The sequence below is a fragment of the Euleptes europaea genome, chromosome 3 (assembly GCF_029931775.1).
Source record: "Euleptes europaea isolate rEulEur1 chromosome 3, rEulEur1.hap1, whole genome shotgun sequence".
In the NCBI taxonomy this organism is placed as follows: Eukaryota; Metazoa; Chordata; class Lepidosauria; order Squamata; family Sphaerodactylidae; genus Euleptes; species Euleptes europaea.
Window position 1 is genome coordinate 38,397,906 of NC_079314.1, and position 24,639 is coordinate 38,422,544.

General features: G+C 43.2%; 2 protein-coding genes across 3 annotated transcripts in view; one reads left to right on the forward strand and one right to left on the reverse strand.

The window, feature by feature from the left end:
• The window catches only part of TSPO (translocator protein), a 108,329-nt gene extending 86,171 nt beyond the window's left edge, over positions 1 to 22,158 (reverse strand). The window contains exon 1 of the mRNA XM_056845808.1: positions 22,141 to 22,158. The gene's annotated coding sequence lies outside the window, so the exon portion shown is untranslated. The remainder of the gene's footprint in view (positions 1 to 22,140) is intronic.
• Positions 1 to 24,639, forward strand: part of PACSIN2 (protein kinase C and casein kinase substrate in neurons 2) — a 55,312-nt gene that overhangs the window by 9,403 nt on the left and 21,270 nt on the right. For both annotated transcript variants that reach the window (XM_056845805.1, XM_056845806.1), the window contains exons 2-3: positions 17,045 to 17,157; positions 20,930 to 21,086. In XM_056845805.1, coding sequence (XP_056701783.1) covers positions 17,098 to 17,157; positions 20,930 to 21,086 — 217 coding nt within the window. In that variant the 5' untranslated portion in view covers positions 17,045 to 17,097. The remainder of the gene's footprint in view (positions 1 to 17,044; positions 17,158 to 20,929; positions 21,087 to 24,639) is intronic.

Sequence of the window (24,639 nt, forward strand, 5' to 3'; positions counted from 1 at the left end):
CAGCCAGTGATTATAGGTACTGCTTCTTTTTTGTCCCTAATTTTAATTGTACATTGAAGGCCATTCTGAGTTGTCAGCTGTCCTACCAATTTCATATCTAGTTAAATTTTGGGTAAAACTGTAACCTTAAGTATTTTTCAACAGTTCTGGTGCTCAAAATGCATGTTTGCATGCTGTCTATCTCTCCAAGCATCCTTGGTTAAGTCTAGCCAAATTTGACTTCATCCTGCCCCAGTTCTGCTCCTGACTTTACCTCCTGTCCCACATGGCTTTTGTAATTGCAGGCCCCATAGCATAATCTTTTTTGGTGGTCAAAGGGTTTGTCACTAACAGGAAAGCTGGTTGGATTGAACAGTCTGGATCTTGTTTTGGCTGTTAGCGCCAATAATGGTTTTTATCCAGACAAGTACATTGGTTTCCTTAAAAATAGCACTATTTTTGGTTGGTAGAAAGTCATCCTTTGTGTGATCCCTCTTTCATTGTGCAGCAGTAGTATACAGCCTCGGCCAAATATCTTTCCATCATATTTTCCTCTAAGAAATAACTGCTCAGGACCTATGGGTCATAGGAGCAAAGAAGGAAAGGAAAGTGTGGGCTTGCCTGGATGGAACAACTGTTTTGTAAGTATAAAACAAAACAGAAGTCCAGGAGCACCTTAAAAACTAGCAGTATTTATTATAGTACGAGCTTTCATGAGTCAGAGCTTACTTCCTCAAACGCACTGAAAGAGCAAACTATTTCCCTCTTTTGGGGCAGAAAATTTCAGAAGGGGAGGGGGGAATGGGAGGAGCTGAGCAAAGAGAGGATATCACAAATCAACCACATAAAATTTATGATACCAGGTCTCTCTTGGCTCAGGGGAATTATTTTTGGCACAGGCGTCTGTTAATTGTTGATTTTAGAAAACAATGAATCTTTAGAAGTATTTTTTTTCTTTCAAAAATGAGATGGGCAGAAAAATGTTGGCAAGCATCTCAAGGCATCTTGAAGGGAATTTGCCTAGGCCAGCTGCTTATTGGTTGTATGGCCAGGGGTGGGCATGAGGAGGGGACTTCCTTGGTGGTAGGGGGCATTTAGCTGAGCCCTAGTTGCTGCACAGCAGGGGGATGTAGATGGAGCTCAGTGCCTCTCGGTACAATTCTGAGCAGGGAATAAATAAATGAAATAGGAAATTTTCTGTGGAAATATGAAGAACTTGGAAAAATTTCCATTTTCCCAATACCTTCGATGATGGACAGGGTCTGTTTTACTACATACTCATGTAGTATAACAGCATTAAAAATCTGATTCTTCAACAGTCAAATCAAAAATCTTGCTACTGACATCGTTATACAAGTTTCATATCCTGTCATGGAGAATGAAGTGAAGGGGGTAAAGTTGGTGATAGAAGTAATGGAGAGTAAATAGTTGGTTGTGCATTTACATGGTTACAGTCGTGCAGCAAATTGCAGAATATGATTTCTGGATCAGAATCTTCAGGTTTCTGAGAATAACATTTTAAAAGTATTTTAAAAACAACGCCTCTGTCCTTCCTCCCATGTTTTGTTGATTCAGAACATTTCAGTGTGATCAGCCACAGACTGCTTTAAGTAGTTCTGTTACTTGGACCATCTGTGTAGAAATGTTGTGTAGCAATAAGTTAGGAAAAGCAAGGTTTTTTTACCAGTTAGGCTGCAAACCACATGTTCCAGTTTCCTGTGGCAGGTTTTTTGCACAGAAGGAAAGCTGCTTCTTTCCTTATCTCATATTTGCAAAAGGACTTCATACAATGAAATCACCAAAGGTGAAAACATCTTTGCTTTAAGGTGTTGCTATTCTTAGCAATAGAAAAAGGATTCCGAGAAGTAATTGATCTTCTATGCCACATGGAATATGCTGTGCTATTTCCTTCTGTGCCACAATATGTTATGCTTTGGTGCTGAAGCTGTTATGCCGTTATTGAGTATCCATTATTACTGTTCCTTTAAGACCCCCATTGAGCTCACACCTGCATGCAATCTGCAAACATAAGGTGGTCTCAGAGGTTACAGTCCTTGAGACAGGTTACTATCTCATCCATTTGGAGTGACTAACACTGGATTCTCTACTCCATTAGCATGGTAGGACTTATTTTTTATGAGTACGGTTGGTTGTTAAGTTATATGATGTAGTAAGATATGTTTTTTATAGCTGATTGTGTATACAGTATTCTGCGCTAGTTTATGATTTTGAATGAAAGACCAGGACCAAAGAAACCTTGGTGAAAACGGACTTTTATCAGAACCTCTTCTCTTCATTAGTTGGTCCCACTATGATTTTTTCTACGTGCTTCTACTTCCAATTCAGGATGTTTATATAGTGCTGGAACCTATTGGGTCACTATTTGTATGCATATGGACTTTGTCAATGTCAGTTGCAGTTTGCAAAGTTGTTTGCCATAATTTGTGTATGCTTGTGTGTTATTTGTTGTAACCTTACATAATAGCAAGTATGATTTTCTAGGAACACTTATATTGCATGTTTATGATAAAATCAATATACACAATTGTGGTTTAGTTATATATTGTTATAAGCAATGATTGAACAGTTTCCATTTAGTCATTAGTGGTACTTTTTTGTACCTTCTCCAACGGGTTTAGCACGAGTTTTTGTAATTATTGAGTATCCAACAAGTCTTTGAATGGGAGACCTCCAACGAATGCCAGGGGCGTGACTTGGAAGGAGGCAATGGCAAAACACCTTCGAACATCTCTTGCCTTGAAAACCCTGCAGGGTTATCATAAGCTGGCTGTGACTTGATGGCACTTTACACACACACAGTAATGGCAGGCCAGAGTGCTAGGTGGTTCTGTCCCTGATTTCACCCTGAACAAAACTGCTAGTAAACTGGTTAGATACTAGGAAGTATTAGAAAACTGTGTTTCTGTATAAAATTCAATTCTGCAAGATGTGATTATAGTCCTGACTTCAATCCTAGTCTTACACATTTATCATATATGTTCATGAAGGATAGGTTTGCTAGCCATGATCACTCAGTTGAATCTCCATGTACAAAAGTAAAATGCCAGATATTGGAGGCATACAAAAGCAAATTAAAGTTTGCATTTGTTCACTTTTTAAGGGAGTTTTCAGAGGCCTCTAATTGGCCACTGTAGGAAACAGTATACTTGGCTAAATTAATCTTGGATCTGCCCCAGAAAGGTTGCTCTTGTGAGCTGGCAAAAGGGTTAAAGTCAGGAGGCAAACCAAAATGGCAGTGCAATCTGGAGAGCAGATGAAATGATGTGAAAATCAGATATATGGAGCTCAAAACCCTGCAGTCCATCATGTAATCGATCTGGAACGGCTACTTAATATTTGTCAGTTATACTTAACTATTAATCTGGAGAAAACTCCTCTTAATGTGAATGAGGCTCAGGTTATTTTCTGCTGAATTGCAGTGCACACAAATGGGGTTTCTACTTTTAAAAGTGTATTTTATTTCTTTTTAAAGGAACACTAGTTGTAGAGCTTTCAGTTGGGGCAGTGCCAGGACCTTTTTTCTTCCACTGACCTATCTCTCTGTCAAGGAGCTTGCACTTGGAAGCAGTGAGAGATGCTGTATCATTGATTCTCAGCAGATAGATGGTCTGCTTTTTTCTGGGAAAGGTAGACAGCCTTAATATCTTTATTGTGCTGTGCCATTTGCAGGTTGTGGTAGCTAAAATATCAGTAAATACCGACAAGTTACAGGTAAGTTGTCTATTTTTAATTCTTCTCTTATCATATTTATGGCAATTGCTGCAGAAACTGTATCCCTTGCCAGTACTGTTTAAATCTAAATATCAGTGTTTGTGGCATTCTGAATTTTTGTGTATCTGTGTGGATAGCATTTTCCAAACTGCTGCTTGTAAACATATCTAGATAGGTTAAAAAAATACAGGGATTGGAATTACTGATTAAATCACCATTTTGTAGAATTTGAGTGACAATGCCTATTAGTCAGCAGGGACCATCTTGCCCTGATGCTGTGAGTGTTGAACATACTTTGGCTGTTGGCTAGATGACTGGCCAAGCTATGCTCAGTTATTTCCCCAGAAACTGAGGCTCAAACCACACCTTTTTAAACAATTATACCCTATCTCTCAACCAGGAAAGTGGTTCCTAGAGAATTAACAGCATAGTAATGCAATTAAAAATATATATAAAATACTAATTCCTTCAAAAAACTATATGACATAAATCAGTACCAGAAGCATTGTGTACAAATAACAGAGTCATAGTATAGATAGAAAACAGCAGCAGTTTAAACCAGTAATGTCAGTAATTGCTTGAAAATTGAGGTTCAAATGAAAGATGAATGAGTCTTCCACATTCATGAATAAAACTGAGGGGTGGTCTGACTTTTATGGCCACAGGGGCACATGAGGAAAGGAATATAATATCATCTCCCATACACATACATTCTGCTCCACCAATCTGACTTCTGTGTCAAACCTTTTGAGAGCCTTGAATGGCCTGGCCTTAATTATGGGAAGAGATGTTTTTCTGGTATGACTGTGCTTAAAAGTTTAATGGGGATGGTCCACCATTTGGCAGATAGGTATGAGGTTCAAGGACACCTTAATGAAGGCTGTAGAATTCTCTGCTTGGAGGAGTCTGTCTGGTCCACTCAGTCCTTATGTTCAGCAATAATGGTAAAGCTTCCTTTTAAAGGCATTTTGTTTTATTGTATATTGATGAATTAGATGGTATTAGAGTGCTTTGTGTGCTCTAATGGCCTTTACCGGAGGGAAGGCGGCATGGTATAGCCTGATCTTGTCAGATCTCGGAAGCTAAGCAGGGTCAGTATTTGGAAGGGAGACCTCCAAAGAAGATATATTTAATTGACAAACCATCTTCTTAATCACTTGCCTTGAAAACCCTATCAGGGGTCGCTATTTCAAGTCAGCTATGACTTGACAGCAGTTTACACACGCATGATGGCATTTACCATATTTCCTCGAAAGGAAGACAACGCTGAATGTAAGGCATCAATAGTCTTTTCAGGTCTTCATTATTTTCTTCCAGTAATGTGGTGTCATCTGCATATCTCAAATTGTTAATGTTCCTGCCACCAATTTTCACTCCACCTTCATCTAAATCTAATCCAGGTGTCCTTATGATATGTTCTACATACAGATTGAACAGATAGGGGAGATATACACATCTTGTCTGATACTTTTGCCAATTGTGAACCATTATTTCCTCCCTTAGTCTCTCCTAAACTCTTGCTCAGAGTATAGGTTTAGAATCAAAACAATCAGGTGTGGCAGGACACCCATTCTTTTAAAACTGTCCATAGCTTTTTATTACTTTTCTTTGCACATATACAGTACAAAACATGATAAACACACATTTAAACATCCTACATTGTAATGAGCCAGGAGGATCATAGAGTTGGATGGGTCCACCAGGGTCATCTAGTCCAACCCCCTGCACAATGCACAATGCAGGAAATTCACAACTACCTCCCCCCACACCCCCAGTGACCCCTACTCCATGCCCAGAAGATGGCCAAGATGCCCTCCCTCTCATGAGCTGCCTAAGGTCATAGAATCAGCATACATACATATTATAATTTTTTTAGATTCAATGAGACGTGACCTATTAAACAATCCATACATAGAAAATCATATGTAATCTAAACTAAGTGTTTTGTTTTTTGCTGTCAAGTCACAGCTGACTTGTGATAACCCAGTTGGTTTTCAAGGCAAGAGACATTCAGAGGTGGGTTGCCATTTCCTGCCTCTGCATCATGACCCTAGACTTCCTTGGTGGCCTCCCATCCAAATACTAACCAGGGCAGGCCGTGCTTAGCTTCTATGATCTGATGTGATCAGGCTAGCCTGGGCCGTTAAGGTCAGGGCAAAACCAAGTTTAATTCACACAAAATTCAATATTTCACTTTTTACTAATTCTCGTGGTTTAATTTTGTTCCAGTGTATAATAAAGTAACACAAAAAATGTATTTTGTAAGTGCCTATTCCCTTCCCAAAACTTTCTTTGCTCAGAAATTTTCCCCATAAGCATTTTCCTTAACCATTTATCAATTTCAGTTGCTTCTTCTTGTTTCCATGCTGCACAATCAACATTCTGGCATCAGAATTTCCCATTAAACAAATCCAACTAGATGAAGTTCCTTTTGATATAGTATTTAAAAGAGCTATTAAATTTTATATGGAGAATTTCTCTCATACCCTGCCAGAAATTTTGTTAGTCTTTAAGGTGCTACTGGACTCCTACTCTTTTCTCTCACTATTTTAAGCTTTATAATTGCGCATTGCAACCAGATATACATAAAGATCCCTCATCCTTCTTACATGTCCAACGTTGATTTAGTATAGAAGGTGACAGCCTCCCTTATAGCAACATTATTAAACATTTTTAAATACTTTTATGGAGACTAATTCACTGGCTTTCGATATGTCCACTAGCAAATCCCTATGCCATTTTTCTTTTATATACAGTTATTTTTAATTCTATATCAGCAAGTATAGCATAAGTAGATGCTACCAAATGACTCTGTTTATCAGGATGTTCTAGAATTGATTCGAGAGGCCTAGATACATAGAATCATAGAATTATAGAGTTGGAAGGGACCACCAGGGTCATCTAGTCCAACCTCCTACACAATGCAGGACATTCACAACTACCTCCCCCCCACACACCCCCAGTGACCAGAAGATGGCCAAGATGCCTTCCCTCTCATCATGTGCCTAAGGTATACATGTATTTGTGATTGTTTACTCTTTATGAAGCTTCTGATTTGTAAACTTTGGGCAATGGGCAATGCTGCATCTTTATGTCTATGCTGTATTTCTGCAAAAAACATAATTATACCTTCCTTAATGAAGTCTGTTATTCTACCCAAGCCTTTTTTCCCCAGACATCAAAATTACTGTGTTGAAAGGTCTCAGAAAAATCTACATGATGGAATACAGGCATACAAATAGAAAATTGCAATTTTAGACTAATCTTAACATTTATTCCAATTTATAGATAATGCTGACCCCTTTTTATTAAATCAGACAAAACCGTCCATAGCTTTTCATGATCCACACAGTCAAAAAGCTTTGCTGTAATCTATAAAACACAAACTGATTGTCTTGTGAAATTCCCTGGTATGCTCCAGTAACCATTGTAAATTTACTATATGATATGTAATGATTTACAGAACTTTTAACAGACATGTACTGCAGTTTCTACACTTAAGTGAAAAAAAACTTATGGAGGAAAAGATCCTAGTGCTACAGTATGAAATAATGACAGGAAATATACTATGAGAATTCTGTTTGGGGAACATTGGAGGTCACATACAACTGTTTTGGGTTAGGACAGGTACCAACACACGTCTGTGAAATTATGTAACCCTGTTTTTGACATGTTTCAGAGTGAGTTACTTAAGGCATCTTCTAGAGCAGGGGTGTCAAACCCCAGGCCCGCGGGCCAGATCCAGCCCCCAGAGGGCTGTTCTCTGGCCCACGAGCCGAGGCAGCCAGCCCCCACCCCCTCCCTTTATGGGTTTCCCTCCCCCCTGCTTGCTTCTTAGGTGCAGCCAGGCCCCCGCGGGCCTAGTACGCCCTCACTTCCACCCTCCGTCTTTCTCCTTTCTCTCTTCCACCCACTTCTTCCTTCTACCCCCTTCTATAGGAAAAAGAAGTGAGGAAAAAAGCTTTGCGGGACCAAACAGTTGTAACCAAACAAATTTAAGAACATAAGAAAGGCCCTGCTAGGTCAGACCAAGGCCCATCAAGTCCAGCAGTCTGTTCACACAGTGGCCAACTAGGGGCCTCTAGGAAGCCACAAACAAGATGACTGCAGTAGCACCATCCTGCCTGTGTTCCACAGCACCTAATATAATAGGCATGCTCCTCTGATACTAGAGAGAATAGGTATGCAGCATGACTAGTATCCATTTTAACTAATAGCCATGAATACCCCTTTCCTCCATGAATATGTCCACTCCCCTCTTAAAGCCCGCCAAGCTGGCAGCCATCACCACATCCTGGGGCAGGGAGTTCCACAATTTAGCTATGCATTGTGTGAAAAAATCCTTTTATCTGTTTTGAATCTCTCACCCTCCAGCTTCAGCAGATGACCCCACGTTCTAGTATTATGGGAGAGGGAGAAAAACCTCTCCCTGTCCACTCTCTCCAAACCATGCATAATTTTATAGACCTCTATCATGTCTCCCCTTAGCCGCCGCCTTTCCAAGTTAAACAGCCCTAAGCGTCTTAACCGCTCCCCATAGGACAGTTGCTCTAGTCCCCTAATCATTTTGGTTGCTCTTTTCTGCACCTTCTCAAGCTCTGTAATATCCTTTTTTAGGTGTGGTGACCAGAACTGTACACACTATTCCAAGTGTGGTCTCACCATAGATTTGTACAAGGGCAGTATGATATCAGCAGTTTTATTCTCAATTCCTCGTCTAATTATGGCCAGCATGGAATTTGCCTTTTTTACAGCAGCCGCACACTGGGTTGACATCTTCATTGATCAATCCACTACCACCCCAAGATCCCTTTCTTGGTCTGTCGCTGCCAGCTGTCAGATAGGGCTTCTGACAGCTCCATCCTCAAACAAGATGGTTTTCCCGCAAACAAAATGGAGTTCTACGTGCACTCCTCCCCCCCCCCGTTTTGCACACGAACTCCGGCCAGGGATTTACAATTGTATTGGGACCCGCCTGTGTAAATCTTCGATCTGATACCAGGTCCCGCGCACAAAGCCAAGAGCTCAGCCATCTCCTCCATGAATTACTCACGATTGTTTCTGTTTTAGTTTAACTTAAGTCGTCACCGGCAGGAAACGACTACATTGTTTCTTTGTTACTGTAACCCTATTGTATTACCTCTATATATGTATCCACTCTTCCCCAGTCATGTATTCCAGCCTTGTTTGTCTCCTTACTGAAATCATTGACTTTCAGAATAAATCTTTGAATCGCTGCTCTGCCTGGATTTGAGTTCTATTGCCTGAAACGCCGTGTATTTGCTGAAGCCTGACACCAGCACAGTTCCCATCAGTGTATATGTGAAGTTGAATTTTTTGCCCCAATATGCATCACTTTACACTTACTCACATTGAATCTCATTTGCCATTTTAATGCCCATTCTTCCAGTGTGTAGAGATCCTTCTGGAGCTCTTCATAGTCCGATTTTGTTTTAACCACCCTAAATAATTTGGTGTCATCTGCAAACTTGGCTACTTCACTGAATGTCTAGTTACAATTGACTCAATAAAGGAAGCCACAGCTCTCAATTTGCAAGACCTGAGCAAGGCTGTCAAAGATAGGACATTGATTCATAGGGTCGCCATGAGTCGGAAGCGACTTGACAGCACGTCACACACACACACACACACACACACACAGTTGTTACAATATCAAACTTCCATACAGAAAGCCACTAACCTTTTAATTATACATTTACAAGGACTTAAAGGGGGCATCTCATTCTGCCCTGTTAGCCCCTAAAGCCTCTCCGCTTTCCTTGCTTCCTTCTCTTCCTTCCACCCAACAGCTAGCCCACCGTTGCCCCCCCCCCTTCAGCTTTCCCTCTTTCTCTCTTCTTTCAGAATCTGGCAGCCGAGTTACTGTCAGGGCTTGCTTTAGGGGACCTACCAGTCCTGTGCTGAAAGATCTGCACTGGCTGCCTGTTTGTCTTATCTTTTACAGTGAGGGAAAAAAGTATTTGATCCCCTGCTGAATTTGCCCGTTTGCCCTCTGACGAAGAAATGACCAGTCCATAATTTTAATGGTAGGTCTCTTGTAGCTGTGAGAGACAGAATAACAACAGGAAAACGCCCAGAAATCCGGAAGACAAAAGTCAGAGATTGATGTGCATTATAATGAGTGAAATAAGGATTTGATCCCCTATCAACCAGCCAGATTTGATCCCCTATCAACCAGCCAGAAGTCAGGCTACCTGGTATCTTCACTGTATGTAACGAGCTGAGATTAGAAGCACCTGCTGTAAGGGAGAGGTCTTACCTGTAATCCCAGCTCGTTACAGTACTTGTACAAAAGACACCTGTCGACAAGCAATCCATCAGATTCCAAACTAGCCACCATGACCAAGACCAAAGAGCTGTCCAAGGATGTCAGGGACAAGATTGTAGACCTGTACAAGGCTGGACTGGGCTACAAGACTATTGCCAAGCAGCTTGGTGAGAAGGTGACAACAGTTGGTGCAATAATTCGCAGATGGAAGAAACACAAAATAACTGTCAACCTCCCTCGGTCTGGGGCTCCATGCAAGAGCTCATCTCGTGGAGTTGCAATGATCATGAGAACGGTGATGAAGCAGCCCAGAACTACACGGGGTGGGGGGGACTTGTCAATGATCTCAGGGCAGCTGGGACCATAGTCACCATGAAAACAGTTGGTAACACACTACGCCGTGAAGGACTGAGATCTTGCAGAGCCCGCAAGGTCCCCTTGCTCAAGACAGCACATGTACAGGCCCGTCTGTAGTTTGCCAATGCACATCTGAATGACCCAGAGGAGAACTGGGTGAAAGTGTTGTGGTCAGATGAGACCCAAATCGAGCTCTTTGGCATCAACTCAACTCGCCGTGTTTGGAGGAGGAGGAATGCTGCCTACGACCCCAAGAACACCATCCCCACCGTCAAACATGGAGGGGAACATATTATGCTTTGGGGGTGTTTTTCTGCTAAGGGGACAGGACACCTTCACCACATCGAAGGGACGATGGATGGGACCATATATCGTCAAATCTTGGGTGAGCACCTCCTTCCCTCAGCCAGGGCATTGAAAATGGGTCGAGGATGGGTCTCCAGCATGACAATGACCCAAAACACACGGCCAAGGCAACAAAGGAGTGGCTCAAGAAGAAGCATATTAAGGTCCTGGAGTGGCCTAGCCAGTCTCCAGACCTTAATCCCATCGAAAATCTGTGGAGGGAGCTGAAGGTTCGAGTAGCTACATACCAGCCTCGAAATCTTACTGACTTGGAGAGTATCTGCAAAGAGGAGTGGGACAAAATACCTCCTGAGATGTGTGCAAACCTGGTGGCCACCTACAAGAAACGTCTGACCTCTGTAATTGTCAACAAGGGTTTTGCCACCAAGTACTAAGTCATCTTTTGCAAAGGGATCAAATCCTTATTTCACTCATTATAATGCACATCAATCTCTGACTTTTGTCTTCTGGGTTTCTGGGGGTTTTCCTGTTGTTATTCTGTCTCTCACAGCTACAATTGACCTACCATTAAAATTATGGACTGGTCATTTCTTCGTCAGAGGGCAAACGGGCAAATTCAGCAGGGGATCAAATACTTTCCCCCCTCACTGTAGGTCCAATGGCTTTTGGCTAGGGTGCTTAAAAAAAACCTACCTCCTCCCATACTGTCCAGCCCACCAGCTAAGATCTACTGTATCCCTATCTGTGTCCACACCCTCACAGATGAAGTTGTACTTTACAGCAGATGTACTGCCACAAGTATCAGCCATAGGTCTCTTCCTCCTCCATACTAACCTTGTTAGTGTGTTGTGTGTGTGTGTTAAGTGCCGTCAAGTCACTTCCGACTCATGGCGACCCTATGAATGAAAGTCCTCCACAATGTCCTATCTTTGATAGCCTTGCTCAGATCCTGCAAATTGAAGGCTGTGGCTTCCTTTATTGAGACCATCCATCTCGTGTTGGGTCTTCCTCTTTTCCTGCTGCCCTCAACTTTTCCTAGCATGACTGTCTTTTCCAGTGACTCTTGTCGTCTCATGACATGACCAAAATATGATAGCCTCAGTTTAGCCATTTTATCTTCTAGGGTCAGTTCAGGCTTGATTTGATCTATAACCCACTGATTTGTTTTTTTGGAAGTCCACGGAATCCGTAACACTCTCCTCCAACACCACATTTCAAAGGAACCTATTTTCTTTCTATCAGCTTTCTTCACTGTTCAGCTTTCACACCCATACATAGTAATAGGGAATACGATGGCATGAATTAATCTAGTCTTGGTGGCCAGTGACACATCCTTACACTTCAAAATATTTTCTAGCTCCTTCATGGCTGCCCTTCCCAGTCTCAGTCTCCTTCTGATTTCTTGGCTGCAGTCTCCCTTTTGGTTGATGGTGGAGCCAAGAAATCGAAAGTCTTGAACAATTTCAATTTCCTCATTGTCAACCTTAAAGTTGTGTAATTCTCCTGTAGTCATTACTTTTGTTTTCTTGATGTTCAGCTGTAGTCCTGCTTTGGCACTTTCTCTTTTAACTCAGCAGTAGTCGTTTCAAATCTTCACTATTTTCTGCCAATAATGTATTGTCATCAGCATATCTCAAATTATTAATGTTCCTCCCTCCAATTTTCACTCCACCTTCATCTAAATCTAATCCAGTTTTCCTAATTATATGTTCTGCATATAGATTGAAGAGATAGGGAGATAAAATACATCCTTGTCTGACACCTTTGCCAATTGGAAACCATTCTGTTTCTCCATATTCAGTTCAGCAGCAGTAGTGGAAGGTGACACTGGCGGAGGATCTTTCGTAGACAAAGGCAGTGCCACTACAGCTAACCCTGGTTAGTACTGCGCAGAAGAAGGCACTGGTAAACCACTTCTGACCGACCTTTACCTTGAAAACCCTATGATGAGTGTGTTGTATCAAAGTAAAAAAGAAAACTAACATAAACTTTCACAAGACCTCATTTCTTTCGGATGCATATGAAACAAACATTTTACGTAAACATTTACAGACAAAAATCACAGGGAGAACAAAAATGTTGGGGGTGGGGTAGAATTATGGCATGTTCTATATTGTTATTGTACTTAATGAATTATAAGAGAGGTCACAGGTTCCAACCACCCAAGGGGTAGTTATAGAGAGAGGAACCAAGTTCAGAGAGATAAACAAGATATATAAAAGTTCAGTGCAAAGCATTTCCCCCCCAGATTCAGCTCGTTTTAGAAGAGTAAATGTTTGACATCACATGGCAAGTCCCTTTTTTGTCCACTTCATTAGTTGTTGCTCGTTACACGCCTCAGAGTTTACAAAATCAGAAATAAGCAGGTATTCAACTATCTTAAAACCTGATAATCCATTAACTGTAGTTGTCTCGGATGTGCTTGCTGTTGTTGACTTTTCTTGTATTTCATGTTGGAAGGCAATTATCCACTTAAAAGTGATGCAGCTGTGAAAGCGGCTTATTCCTGCTGACAGGGTAGCAAATGCCCTGGTATACGATGCCATAAAGTCTGCTCCATGTTCTGCAATAGTTCCATAGTGACAGATCAGTTCCAACCCAAGTTTTACTTAAGATTCTCTATCTACAGGCTGGATTTAGGCAAGCTACTACAGAGGGCTCTGGTGAGCCTCACTGTTTTTCTTTGTGTTAGTTTGTTGTAAATAAAGTCCTATACTGTTCACCTGAAGAGGTCCTTGGTAGGTACACTTCTGAGTGACTGCAGCTTTGTTGGAGTAGACATAAAACTATGGCTGCGCCTTATCCACATTTGATGAACACATGAAGCTTCCTTATAATGAATCAGACCCTTGGTCCATCAAAGTCAGTATTGTCTACTCAGACCGGCAGCGGCTCTCTAGGCTCTCAGGCTAAGGTCTTTCACATCACCTACTTGCCTAGTCCCTTTAACTGGAGACTCCGGGGATTGAACCTGGGACCTTCTGCATGCCAAGCTGAGGCTCTACCACTGAGCCACGGCCCCACATGGTGCGGCAGTGTTTTTGAAAGGGCAAACACAAGCCTGCTGAACGAAAACTCCATATGCTGCCTCACTATAAACTGGGATGCTGGTCAATTGGCCACTCACTATGGACTGCAGTAAAAGGATCAGGTCATAGGGGATGTGAAAGACCTGAGCCTGATACCTTGGAGAGCTGCTGCCAGTCTGAGTAGACAATACTGACTTTAATGGACCAGTGGTCTTATTCAGTATAGAAGCTTCATGTGTTCAAAATGTTGTCAGATTTTATGAAGTCAATGATGCTCTAAGTGGCAACCTATTAAAACATGAACATCTGGTGGCAATGGCATAGTTGGGGAAGTTTGGTCACATACTTTCTTTCCGTCTTTTGCCCTGCAGCTCTTGGAAGGTTCTGCGGTTTCTCCTTTCTCAAGAAAGCCACATGGCTTGCCTTCTACTACATCTAGTTCAGGAAGCAAGTAATGAAGCTGTTATCCCACTGATACAAGTCACAAGTATCCAGGAACCAGAGATGGTTGGCAGAAAATCTTTCAGTGCTTTGTTTTTCTATATAAAATGTTCAATTTCTAAAGATTTATTGTTCCATAAAATTAACAATAAATCGATCTCACTGGTAATACAACGTTAGGAAAGTTTGTCCGTTTCAAAGTTGTAATTAATGTCCCCCCCCCCCAGGTGATTATTCCTAAAACCAAAGCTATGTTTTACTGATTTCCAAATCAGACCTGGAGGTAAAGCCATAAACACATTATATTTAAATTAATTATGAATTCATCTGATTGGCTGTGCAGGTTAAATCAAAACCAAAGCTACAGTTCTTATTCTGTATGTCTCATATGGTGGAAGAGAGGTGTCAGAAGCTCCTGCTTGTCCTTTCTTTCTGCATAGATTTAGATCGATCTTACTGACAAGGCCCTTGAAAGTGAGACACACTATTTGAGCTCTTGATCCATGCTAAACCTGGCTTTTGAAATCAAACAGGAAAAGGTATTGAAGGCTTTGGCTAAAATTGTTGATTCCTCACTGACTGGGGGGAGGGGCTTTCCCAAGACCTTTGAAGGAAGAAGTTATTAGACCTTTGCTTTTAAAAAAAAAACCTTCACTGGGTAAGGTTGAGGTGACCAATGATAGGACACCCTCCATTTTAAGCTTTTCTGGGGGAGGCAATAGAACATGTGGTAGCAGAGCAGCTCTAGGGGTTCCTGGATGAGACATCAGTCCTTGACCCATTTTAGTATGGCTTCAAGGCTGAATTGGCCTTAGTTGCACTGGTGGATGGTCTTCATTTTGAAGCTGGATAGGATCGGTTATCCCTGCTGCTGTTGTTTCTCCATCCTTATCCAGTGGTTAACATATGGAGTCAGTATTAGGGGAGCAGGTCTTTGGTGGTTAGTCTTTTTTTTTTTTTTTTTTTTAGAGGAACAGAATCAGTGGTTTGGGATCTGACTTCTGGAGTGCCTTCGGATTCCATTCTGTCATCCGTGGTCTTCTGTATTTATATGAGGCTGCTGAATGAGATGGCCCAAAGCTTTGGGTTTGGATGTCATCAGTATGCGGATGACACACAGCTCTGACTTTCATTATCTAAGTGTCCAGATGCACCCATCTGGCTCTGAAGCAGTGTTCTGGAGCTGTGGTCAGGTGGCTAAGTCAGAACAAGATGAAATTGTGTCCTGAGAAGACTGTGGTAATGCTGGTCAGGAAGGCTGAGGCTTTGGAGGGACTGGATCCCTTGTGGCAGATGGAGTGGAGTAGAAATTTGGAGCTTCGGGGACTCATGAATGTTTTCCAAGACAGTTGTGAGCACATTTGTGTGTGTTTGTGTTGTGAGTGTGTGTGTGGAATTGGTCAAATATCAACTCCTGGTGGCAGTATTTCATGGTAAACTGAATTTGTGGTTTTTTATGGAATTCTGTCTTTGTCAGGACAGTAAGTTTTCTGCTCATTCAGTATTCCAATCCTAAAAGCGGTCTCAATGAGCCGCTTTTTCCTTTAAATTTGAATTTTTTTAGGATTTTTTTTTGCTTATCTCAGTTGTTTAAAATGATTTGTTTTTAATCTCAAGGTTAACTGCTAATTCTAACGTTTGGTTACATTTGGTTGTTTTTGTATTTGCCTTAAGGTGCATCCATGAAAAATAATGGGGGTAGGCATGAGAAATAACCATACAATAAAAAGAGTGCAGGAGCATATGGAAAATGATGCGGCACTTTACAGTACTGTAATTTTGTGCATATCGATTGATCTTTAGAAGAATTGTACATATGCCACAGATGAGCAGACAGCTGGTTTATTAAAAGCCTAGATGTAGTGCTAGCTTGCTCAAAGACTAATCTATACTGCGTGTGGTGATATGGAGAAGGGTATACCTGGATCCCATCTAAATGAGTTGGCTCATTAATCTCAAGTGATCATATCCCTGTCCTGTTCTTATGCTGTGTGTGCTGTCTTATAAAACATTAATCCCATGTGTGTCAGTAAACTGCTCCTTCAGGAAGATCTACTTGTATCAGATGAATCTTTATGGCGCCACGGGATATGTTCTCTTTCTCCTTCTCTGGTCAGATGCTAAGGAAATTTTGCAGTCTTGAGGTATAGCGTAGATAGAGAAAGCTTTTACCAGTGAGAGGTGTGCAGCAGGAACTGGAGAACTTTATTCATCATTGTCAGCAGGGTTCTCTGGATGATTGTTACCTTCTTTATTGATGGGGTGATACAGAGTCTGTATCAGGACTGTGCAAAATGGAGTGTGTGTCTACTCTGTAGGACTCTCTCTCTGACCTTGCTTGTCTTTGATACTGCTGATTCAGGAAGTACCTGTTACTTGATTTTGAAACAAGGAGTGTTTTATTGTGACATTCAGGAGTTAGGCTAAATCTGTGTATCTTTTTCATGAGTGAACAATATTTGTCTCTAATACCGTTTTGATCTGAGTATTGTATGTCATCATCCATGTTAATGTTGGAGAGATAATCTGAACTGGTGGCTTTCTGTTCCTCACCCTAAAGTGTGCACTCACAGGGTTGCCTAAAGGCCCCCAGAGATCCAATTTTCTGAGGATTAATTCTCACATCTGTGTGTATCTCAGGTTTTCAGAGTTTCAGAAATGTAATGGCTTCAGAACTCCGAAAAATTTTCACGGCACACACTTTTTTTTACACTCTGTCCTAAGGTGTTGTTCATACATGTGTATGTATGTGTGCATATGCTGAACAAGTGCCATAACATTGGGAGGGCTTTTACAAAATCTTTGATTCCAAGGAAGGGCAGCCAATATACCTGACTTGAAATCAATAGTTACATTTATTTGAACAAAATAGATGGATGTCCATCTTAAATCATTTTGTTTTCTTCTACAGACTGAAGGTCCAGTATTTACAAGACACCAGATTCCAAACTTGGACAACTAGAGATGTCTGGCACATACGATGATTCTCTTGGACTAGAGGTTTCTAGTGATAGTTTCTGGGAGGTAATTTAAAACTCATGCACGTATCTTCCAAATTCCTGCCGAGGTGAACACTGTGCACATCTGACAAAATAAAAGCTTATGCCATAATACAGCTTTTCATTTCTAAGATTTTACTATGTGATTTTTGTATAATTTAATGTGTTGTGTTTAGCTTACTGAAACAGGGGTCCAACTGTGTAATTTTGTATCATTTAATGTGTCATATTGACCTATGTTTATGTTTTGCTTCAATTCTGTGTTTAGATTCCTGATTGCTTCTATAACCCTAATACTACTGTGTATTTTTTAATACCCATCCTGTTGATTGTTATGGCTCACTCTGTGTAATCCGCCTTAAGTCCAAGTGAGAAAGGCAGACTATAAATTATGTAAATAACATAACAGTTATATATATATATGTTATAAAATGCTACTGAAGCCGTTAATGGGACTGTTCTGGATAACATGTTCCTTGGTGTCTCATGTAAGTGCAGTAACGTTAGGACCAGGTCTCTGTCTTTACCTCTGCCTTTCTCCTACTCCTCATAATTCCTTGTAGAAGTTAATGCCCAAACCAGGAGATAAATGCATTAATTTGATACAAGATCTCCTGGTTTGGGTGCCACCTTTTAAAAACTGAAAGGGAAGAACAACAAGTTCATGGCCTGGGATCATAGTATATTTACTACTGCTTGACTGGGGCTCAAAAATAGGGAATTCTAAGCACCTGACCAACTACAGTGTATGACTGGTGAGCTGTAGTGATTGTCAAATTCTTCAGGCCTGAGTTTACAGAGCTTTGGGCATGTGTCTAGGACCGTGTTGGCAAACCTATGGCACGTGTGCCGCACTTGGCATGCGGAGCTCTCTCTGTGGGCACGCGCCCGCTGCCCAGGTGGGCGGCGGGGGCTTTGAACTGCGCCATGCTGCCTGCAGGCAGTGCGGCACGGTTCAAAGCCCACCCCTTCCCTGGACTGCCCAGCCGGCAAAGCTGGCACGGCCGTCTGGCCCTCGGGGGGGATCCCAAGCCACCGTTGCCCACCACCCCCCGGCCTGAGCTGGGCGGGACGGCGCCTGCCCCTGCACCCCCCGGCCAGAAAGCCCTTCCGCGGGGCCGCAGCAGCAGCAGCTGTGCTCCGGGGGGGTGGCCGCCGGAGCCCGGCCAGCAAACCGGGAGGAAAAGGATCGGCCCAGCCGCCTCCCCCCCTCTCTCTTCCGCGCAACTTCTCACACACCCCCGCGCTCGCCTCTCCTGGCCTCGCCGGGCTTGCGCACTCGAGCGCTCAGCTGACCAGGAGCCAGGGGTGGACCCAACTTCACCCAGCTGCGGCTGTGGAAAGAGCCGCCCCGGAACGTGTGGGTGGAGCGCGGGAGGAGGCGGCTCCTCCCCCCGTCCCTCCCAGCTCTCTGCGTGGTGCACGTGGAGGATGTTGCCGGGGAAAGAGGAGCCGTCGAAGGCTGGCGGGCAGGCAGGGCTCGCACGGAAGGGCCGTCGGGGGGGGGGTGTCGCATCTCCCGGGCGAGTCAGCTGTGACTTGACAGCAGGGCGGGCAGTCCAGCTGGGCGATGGGCAGTCCAGGGAAGGGGGGGCTTTGAACCGTGCTGCGCTGCCAGGCAGTGTGGCACAGTTCAAAGCCCCCCTTCCCTGGACTGCCCGCCGCCCAGCTCAAAGCCCCCCCTTCCCTGGACTGCCCGCCGCCCAGCTGGACTGCCCGCCCTGCCCCCCCTGGACTGCCCCCCTTCCCTGGACTGCCCGCGGCCCAGTTCAAAGCCCTCCCCTTCCCTGGACTGCCCGCCACCCAGCTGGACTGTCCCCCCTGGACTGCCCGCCCCTTCCCTGCCCACAGCCCACTTAAAAGCCCCCCCTTCCCTGGACTGCCCGCTGCCCAGCTGGACTGCCCGCCCTGCCCCCCCTACCCTGGACTGCCCGTGGCCCAATTCAAAGCCCCCCCTTCCCTGGACTGCCTGCCACCCAGCTGGACTGCCCTCCCTACCCGCCCTGGACTGCCCGCGTCCCAGTTCAAAGCCCCCCCTTCCCTGGACTGCCCGCCACCCAGCTGGACTGCCCCCCCTGGACTGCCCGCCCCTTCCCTGGACTGCCCACGGCCCAGTTCAAAGCCCCCCCTTCCCTGGACTGCCTGCCGCCCAGCTGGACTGCCCCCCTGGACTGCCCCCCCTTCCCTGGACTGCCACTGCCCAGCTGGGCATGTTGGCACTTTGCGATAAATGGGTTTTGGGTTGCAGTTTGGGCACTCGGTCTCTAAAAGGTTCGCCATCACTGGTCTAGGAAGTCCACATTTACATTCCTGAGTCTCAGTAGGATAACAATCTTGAAGGCTTCTGATAAATCCAGCAGCAGCCACAAAGATACATAGCCTTTATAGTCAAATGGAGGTCTACTAAAGCCACCAATGACTAATTTATAACAGATATCAAGGGTTTGTTAAATCTCCTACTTGCAAGATATCAATAGCTGGTATGCACAGGGATCAAGACAACATAAGAGTGCCTTGATAGCACTCAAAATCCTGTCAGCATCCATCAGGGAAACCAACTCTAAGTGATCCTTCTTCTGCCTGAACTGTTTTACAATCAGTACTCTAAACAGATAAGAGTCTGTTCCTGTTAGGCCTTTCCCCTGTTAGTTTCACCACATCAGAATGTTAGTGACTGCAGGACTGTTTCTCCATAGGTATCTGCACTTCAGCTAAGGTTGAAAAGAACTCCTCTACAGATACTCATGTTTGGGAACAGATGTTTTCCAAATGGCATTTCCATTCTTCCTCCCCCTCCTCCCATGTAACATATGGAGTCACTACTGGGGAGAAAAAGGTCATGTACATATAGGAATCTCATAGACATGCAAAGGTGTTGGAGGTGTATGTGGTTATCTCCTTGATTTCAAGTGATTGTTTTCTTTAACAAAAAGGCTCAGGATATAACTAATGCAGAAGTTTACCCCCCTCCACTTAAGCATCTGAAATATTCACATTCAGACACTGTACTTTGCTCAAGAGATCCGTTTTCTTTGCTTTCACTTGGAATTCCAGGGAATTCCCTAGAATGGTGGCACAGAAATGCTCTAAACAAACGAAGAGTGCTAATATTTACACACTATTTAAAATAAAGCAAAACACATAACTACTCAAAGGTTAGTTCACATTGAAAATGTGGTTCTAGGCCAAGAGGTTCCTCTCCTTAAAGTGTACTTCCCACAGCAGCCACTCTTCTCCACCTTTTGCTGTTAGTGGTTCCCAACCTTTTTTTGACCAGGGACCACAAGGACTTTTTTGTTCAGTGCAGGGACCCCAAGGTTCAAAATAAAAATTCTGAGAATTTGAAAATAAACTTTAATCATAACTGTTAGTTAAACATTAAACATTAAACTTAGAATAATATTTGAATATATACTTTTATAATAGAGAACTTTTAATTGAAAATATTAATTTATTATGGGTTTATAACTTTGTCCACGGACCCCTGGTTGGGAACCAGTGTGTTAGACGATGCAATAAAAAGGCTGTCATCTGCATAAGAGTGTTCTTGGCTTCCTGGAGTATGTAACTGGTTAAATAGATGGCCAGAGTGCAGGATTTGATTTGTCAAGTGGCCAGGATATCAACGCTTCTTGAAATTCAAGTTAAACGTTTATACGCAAAGGTGTGATGCATCTTGCTAAATTTAAGGTTTTTCTACAAATATAAATATGTTCTGTTGTTTCTTAAAAAAACAGATACTGGTACTGTTTTGGCTTTCCTGACCTTTAAGGTTTCTTTACACATATTCTTTTTAGGTTGGAAATTATAAGCGGACGGTAAAACGCATTGAAGACGGTCATAGACTTTGCAGTGATCTTATGAACTGTATTCATGAGCGTGCAAGAATAGAGAAGGTCTATGCTCAGCAGCTAACAGAATGGGCAAAAAGGTGGAAGCAACTTGTAGAGAAAGGTAAGTGGAGCTTGCATGTGTACTGTGATTTACAGAATAGAAACCCACTTAATTATCTTAGGGTAGTTTAATTATTTGGAAGGCTGCCCACCCCCAAGATACTATAATTGATAACAAGAGCCCTTCTGGATCAGACCGAAGGCCATCTCTTCTAGCATCCTGTTTTCCCTCAGAGGCCAACAAGATGTCTCCCAGAAGCAGGGCATAAAAGGCCTGGTAGTGAGAGGTATGCTGAGCTTGACAGGGACATTTCCTTCATGTTGGCTCATGTTGAATTAGTACTATACTAAAGTGGTCTTCGACCTTTCTGGACCTGGACCCACTGAGTTGCACAAACATGACATCACTCATGTGACAGAAAGAGGGGAAACCAGTGTCATGGCCAGGTCTATGGGCAGAAGACCCAAGAGCACCAGGGACAGGAAACACAAGCCAAGCCCCAAGATGTGTACAGTTGTGAGGAATAAGCCAAAAGTCAGAGCCATGAAGGAATCGTCCCCATGGCTGAGTGAGTTCGTCTCACCATCTGCTGGTGTTGCCTATGTGTACTAGCAACAGGTATTTCCAAAAGACAGTAAAAAGTGCTAGAGGAGCTTGCATTGCAGCAGGTGGGACTCCACAACTTACCTGAAGGTCCCAGTGTATTGGGTAAAGACCACTGCCCATGTTGAATTAGTACTATACTAAGGTGGTCTTCGACCTTTCTGGACCTGGACCCACTGAGTTGAATCTTATCATATTGAATTGCATAACTAATGGTTTCCTGCCCAGCACCCCAGCAGGATATTCTTCCTGCCCTCTCTGGCAAGTGGCCATTCAGGAGGTGGGTGAAACACAGCCCTGCTTGGAGCCTGGTGTAGACAACCAACATGGTGTAGTGGTTAAAAGTGGTGGACTCTAATCTGGAGAACCGGGGTTTGATTTCCCCACTCCTCCACATGAGCGGCAGACTCTAATGGAGAACCGGGTTTGTTTTCCTACTCCTACACATGAAGCCTGCTGAGTGACCTTGGGCTAGTCACAGTTCTCTCTGAACTTTCTCAGTCCCACCTACCTCACAAGGTGCCTGTTGTGAGGAGAAAAAGGAAAGGTGATTGTAAGCCAGTTTGAGACTCCTTAAAGGTAGAGAAACTTGTGGTATAAAAGCCAATCCTTCTCCTTCTTCGCTGCCAGGAGCCATTTCTTTTACGCACCACCTCCCCTGTAAGGTGGGATTTGGATAGCACTGCCACCACCTCTGGGTTAGTCCAGATAACTTCTCCTGCTCCCTGTCACTTCCTAGAGGTACAACGTCCCAGGGTTTATTCTGTAGTATTGCAAGCCGTCTAAGGCACATGGGTAGGAATTAAAGCAAAGCATCTTAATTAAAAATCAGCTTTATTTCTACATTACACAACTTTATAGTAAAATACAGTTCCAGGTCTAGAAATTCAGTCTAAGGAAAGAAACATGGAAAGGTTACTAAGCTATTGAGACTTATAAACCTGAGCTTCTGCTCCCCTCCTTGCCAGAGGTTTGCAGATGGATGTACGCATGGAATGGTTTGCTGGTCGTTCATCATAAATTCTCCTGCAGTTTGATATGTGGTCTCACACACACATACAGAAGGGACTGCTCTTTTTGGGTCTTCCTCTACATGTGTCTATCATGTCACTCCTGGTACTCAGTCCAATCTGGGTCTGAGGTTCTGGAGCTCCAAAGCCCAGACAGAGGTGGTAACATGTTAAAGAGATGGCATGTTTTCGCTCATGGCTGTAAAGTCATTCCCATCTGGTTCAATGAGACTTTTCCCAGTCTTGCTGTCTCCTTGGAGGTGGTCAGTCTCCCTAGCTGTCAGCTGCCACCTCCCACCCCTCCATCTGCCCTGTCAGTTACCACAATAAATCAGTTATGCACTTTTATGGTATGAAAGAAATATCTGTCCTGAATGTACTGTCAATCAAATCATTCGGTAACCCATGTTCTCATGTTATGGGAGAGGGAGAAATAATTATTTTGACTTCCTCCATGCTAGAGTGGCCCATCTAGTTTCACACTAAGGCCAACCAGATACCCCCTCCCATCTTTACGGCCAAACCTTATCGATATGGGTATTCGTAAGTACTGAGCACTCACAAGTAGGAGGAATCTGAATAGTTGTACATAAATGTGTAATGAAGAATGATTACTGCTTCTTTGACCCCATACCTTCAGAACAATGGGCTATGTACCTGCACACAGCTTCAGTTTGATACACTCTAGAGCAGGGGCGTTGAACTCAATTGTTACGAGGGCCAGATATAACATAAATGTCATTTGGTTGGGCCGGGCCATGCCTCACGAGCCCAGTTTGATAGTGGGGTGGGGGGTGGCTGCCTTGGCTGGCTCGTGGGCCGGATCCGGTCCACAGGTCTCATGTTTGACACACCTGCTCTAGAGCTAAGTTTTTATGCATGAAATCCTCCCCCTTTTAAGCCTCTTAGCAGTGTGCCCAGGGTGATGAAGTTGTGGTTTCCTGTTCCGTTCTTTTATCCACCACAGCAGTGATTAGAAACATCCTCCTCAAAAAAATTCTGAGTTAGAGAATACTTTCCCCCCAACTTTCAGTATCTTAAATATTTTTCTTCAATATATTTCTCCTCTTCTCCAACTTGATCTTCCCTGGATTGAAGAATTTTGCAAGAATTTTCTCTTCTGGTTCCATATTATTTTATTTATGTATTTATTTTTATTTATGTTATTTGTAGTCTGCCTTTCTCACTTGGACTCAAGGCAGATTACACAGAGTGTCAATATAATCAACAGGATAGGACATTCAATAAACAATATAATAGGAATAGGATTGTAGAAGAAGTCAGAAATCTGAAAACAGAACTGAAACAAAGCATAAGTGTTAAAATGACTCATTAAATGATGCAAAAATTACATAGTAGTATAGACAACACAGTAGTATAGACCAGTCCCTAATAATTTATCCAAGTAACTTTGTGAATCATTTAGTGCAGTGCAACACTATTGTCTGCATAGAACAGCTCTCTTAAATAATTCAGTTTTGCATAGTTTATGGAAAGCCAGGAGAGTTGGAGCCTTCCTAATCTCCTCAGACGGGCCAGTCCACAAGGTGGGGGCCTCAACGAGGAAGGCACGTGCACAGCAGTTGTTGATTCTGCTCATTTGCAGGTTGGCACCTGCAGAAGACCTTGCTCTGATGAGCAGAGCTGTTGTGGTGGTGCATAGGGGGAGAGGTGGTCTTGCAGATATGATGGCCAATAAATTAAATTGAGCCTGGTAACTGATGGGCAGCCAGTGGAGTGACTGTAAAATGGGAGTAATAGGTGCACTATGTCTCGCTTTATTTGCATGGGAGAGGTACAGAGCATAGAGATGAATGCACACTGCCCGAAGACTGCAGAGAAGGCCAAGTGTTATTGCTCTCCCTGACTTGGAGCTCTTTCAGTATCCAATGTGATGGCAGAACCACTCTAGTGGTAGGACTGAGTTTTGTTGGTTCGGAGTAAGACATCAGTGATGCCTACTGCGTAGGTTCTAATATCACCATTGTAGACCCTTCCCC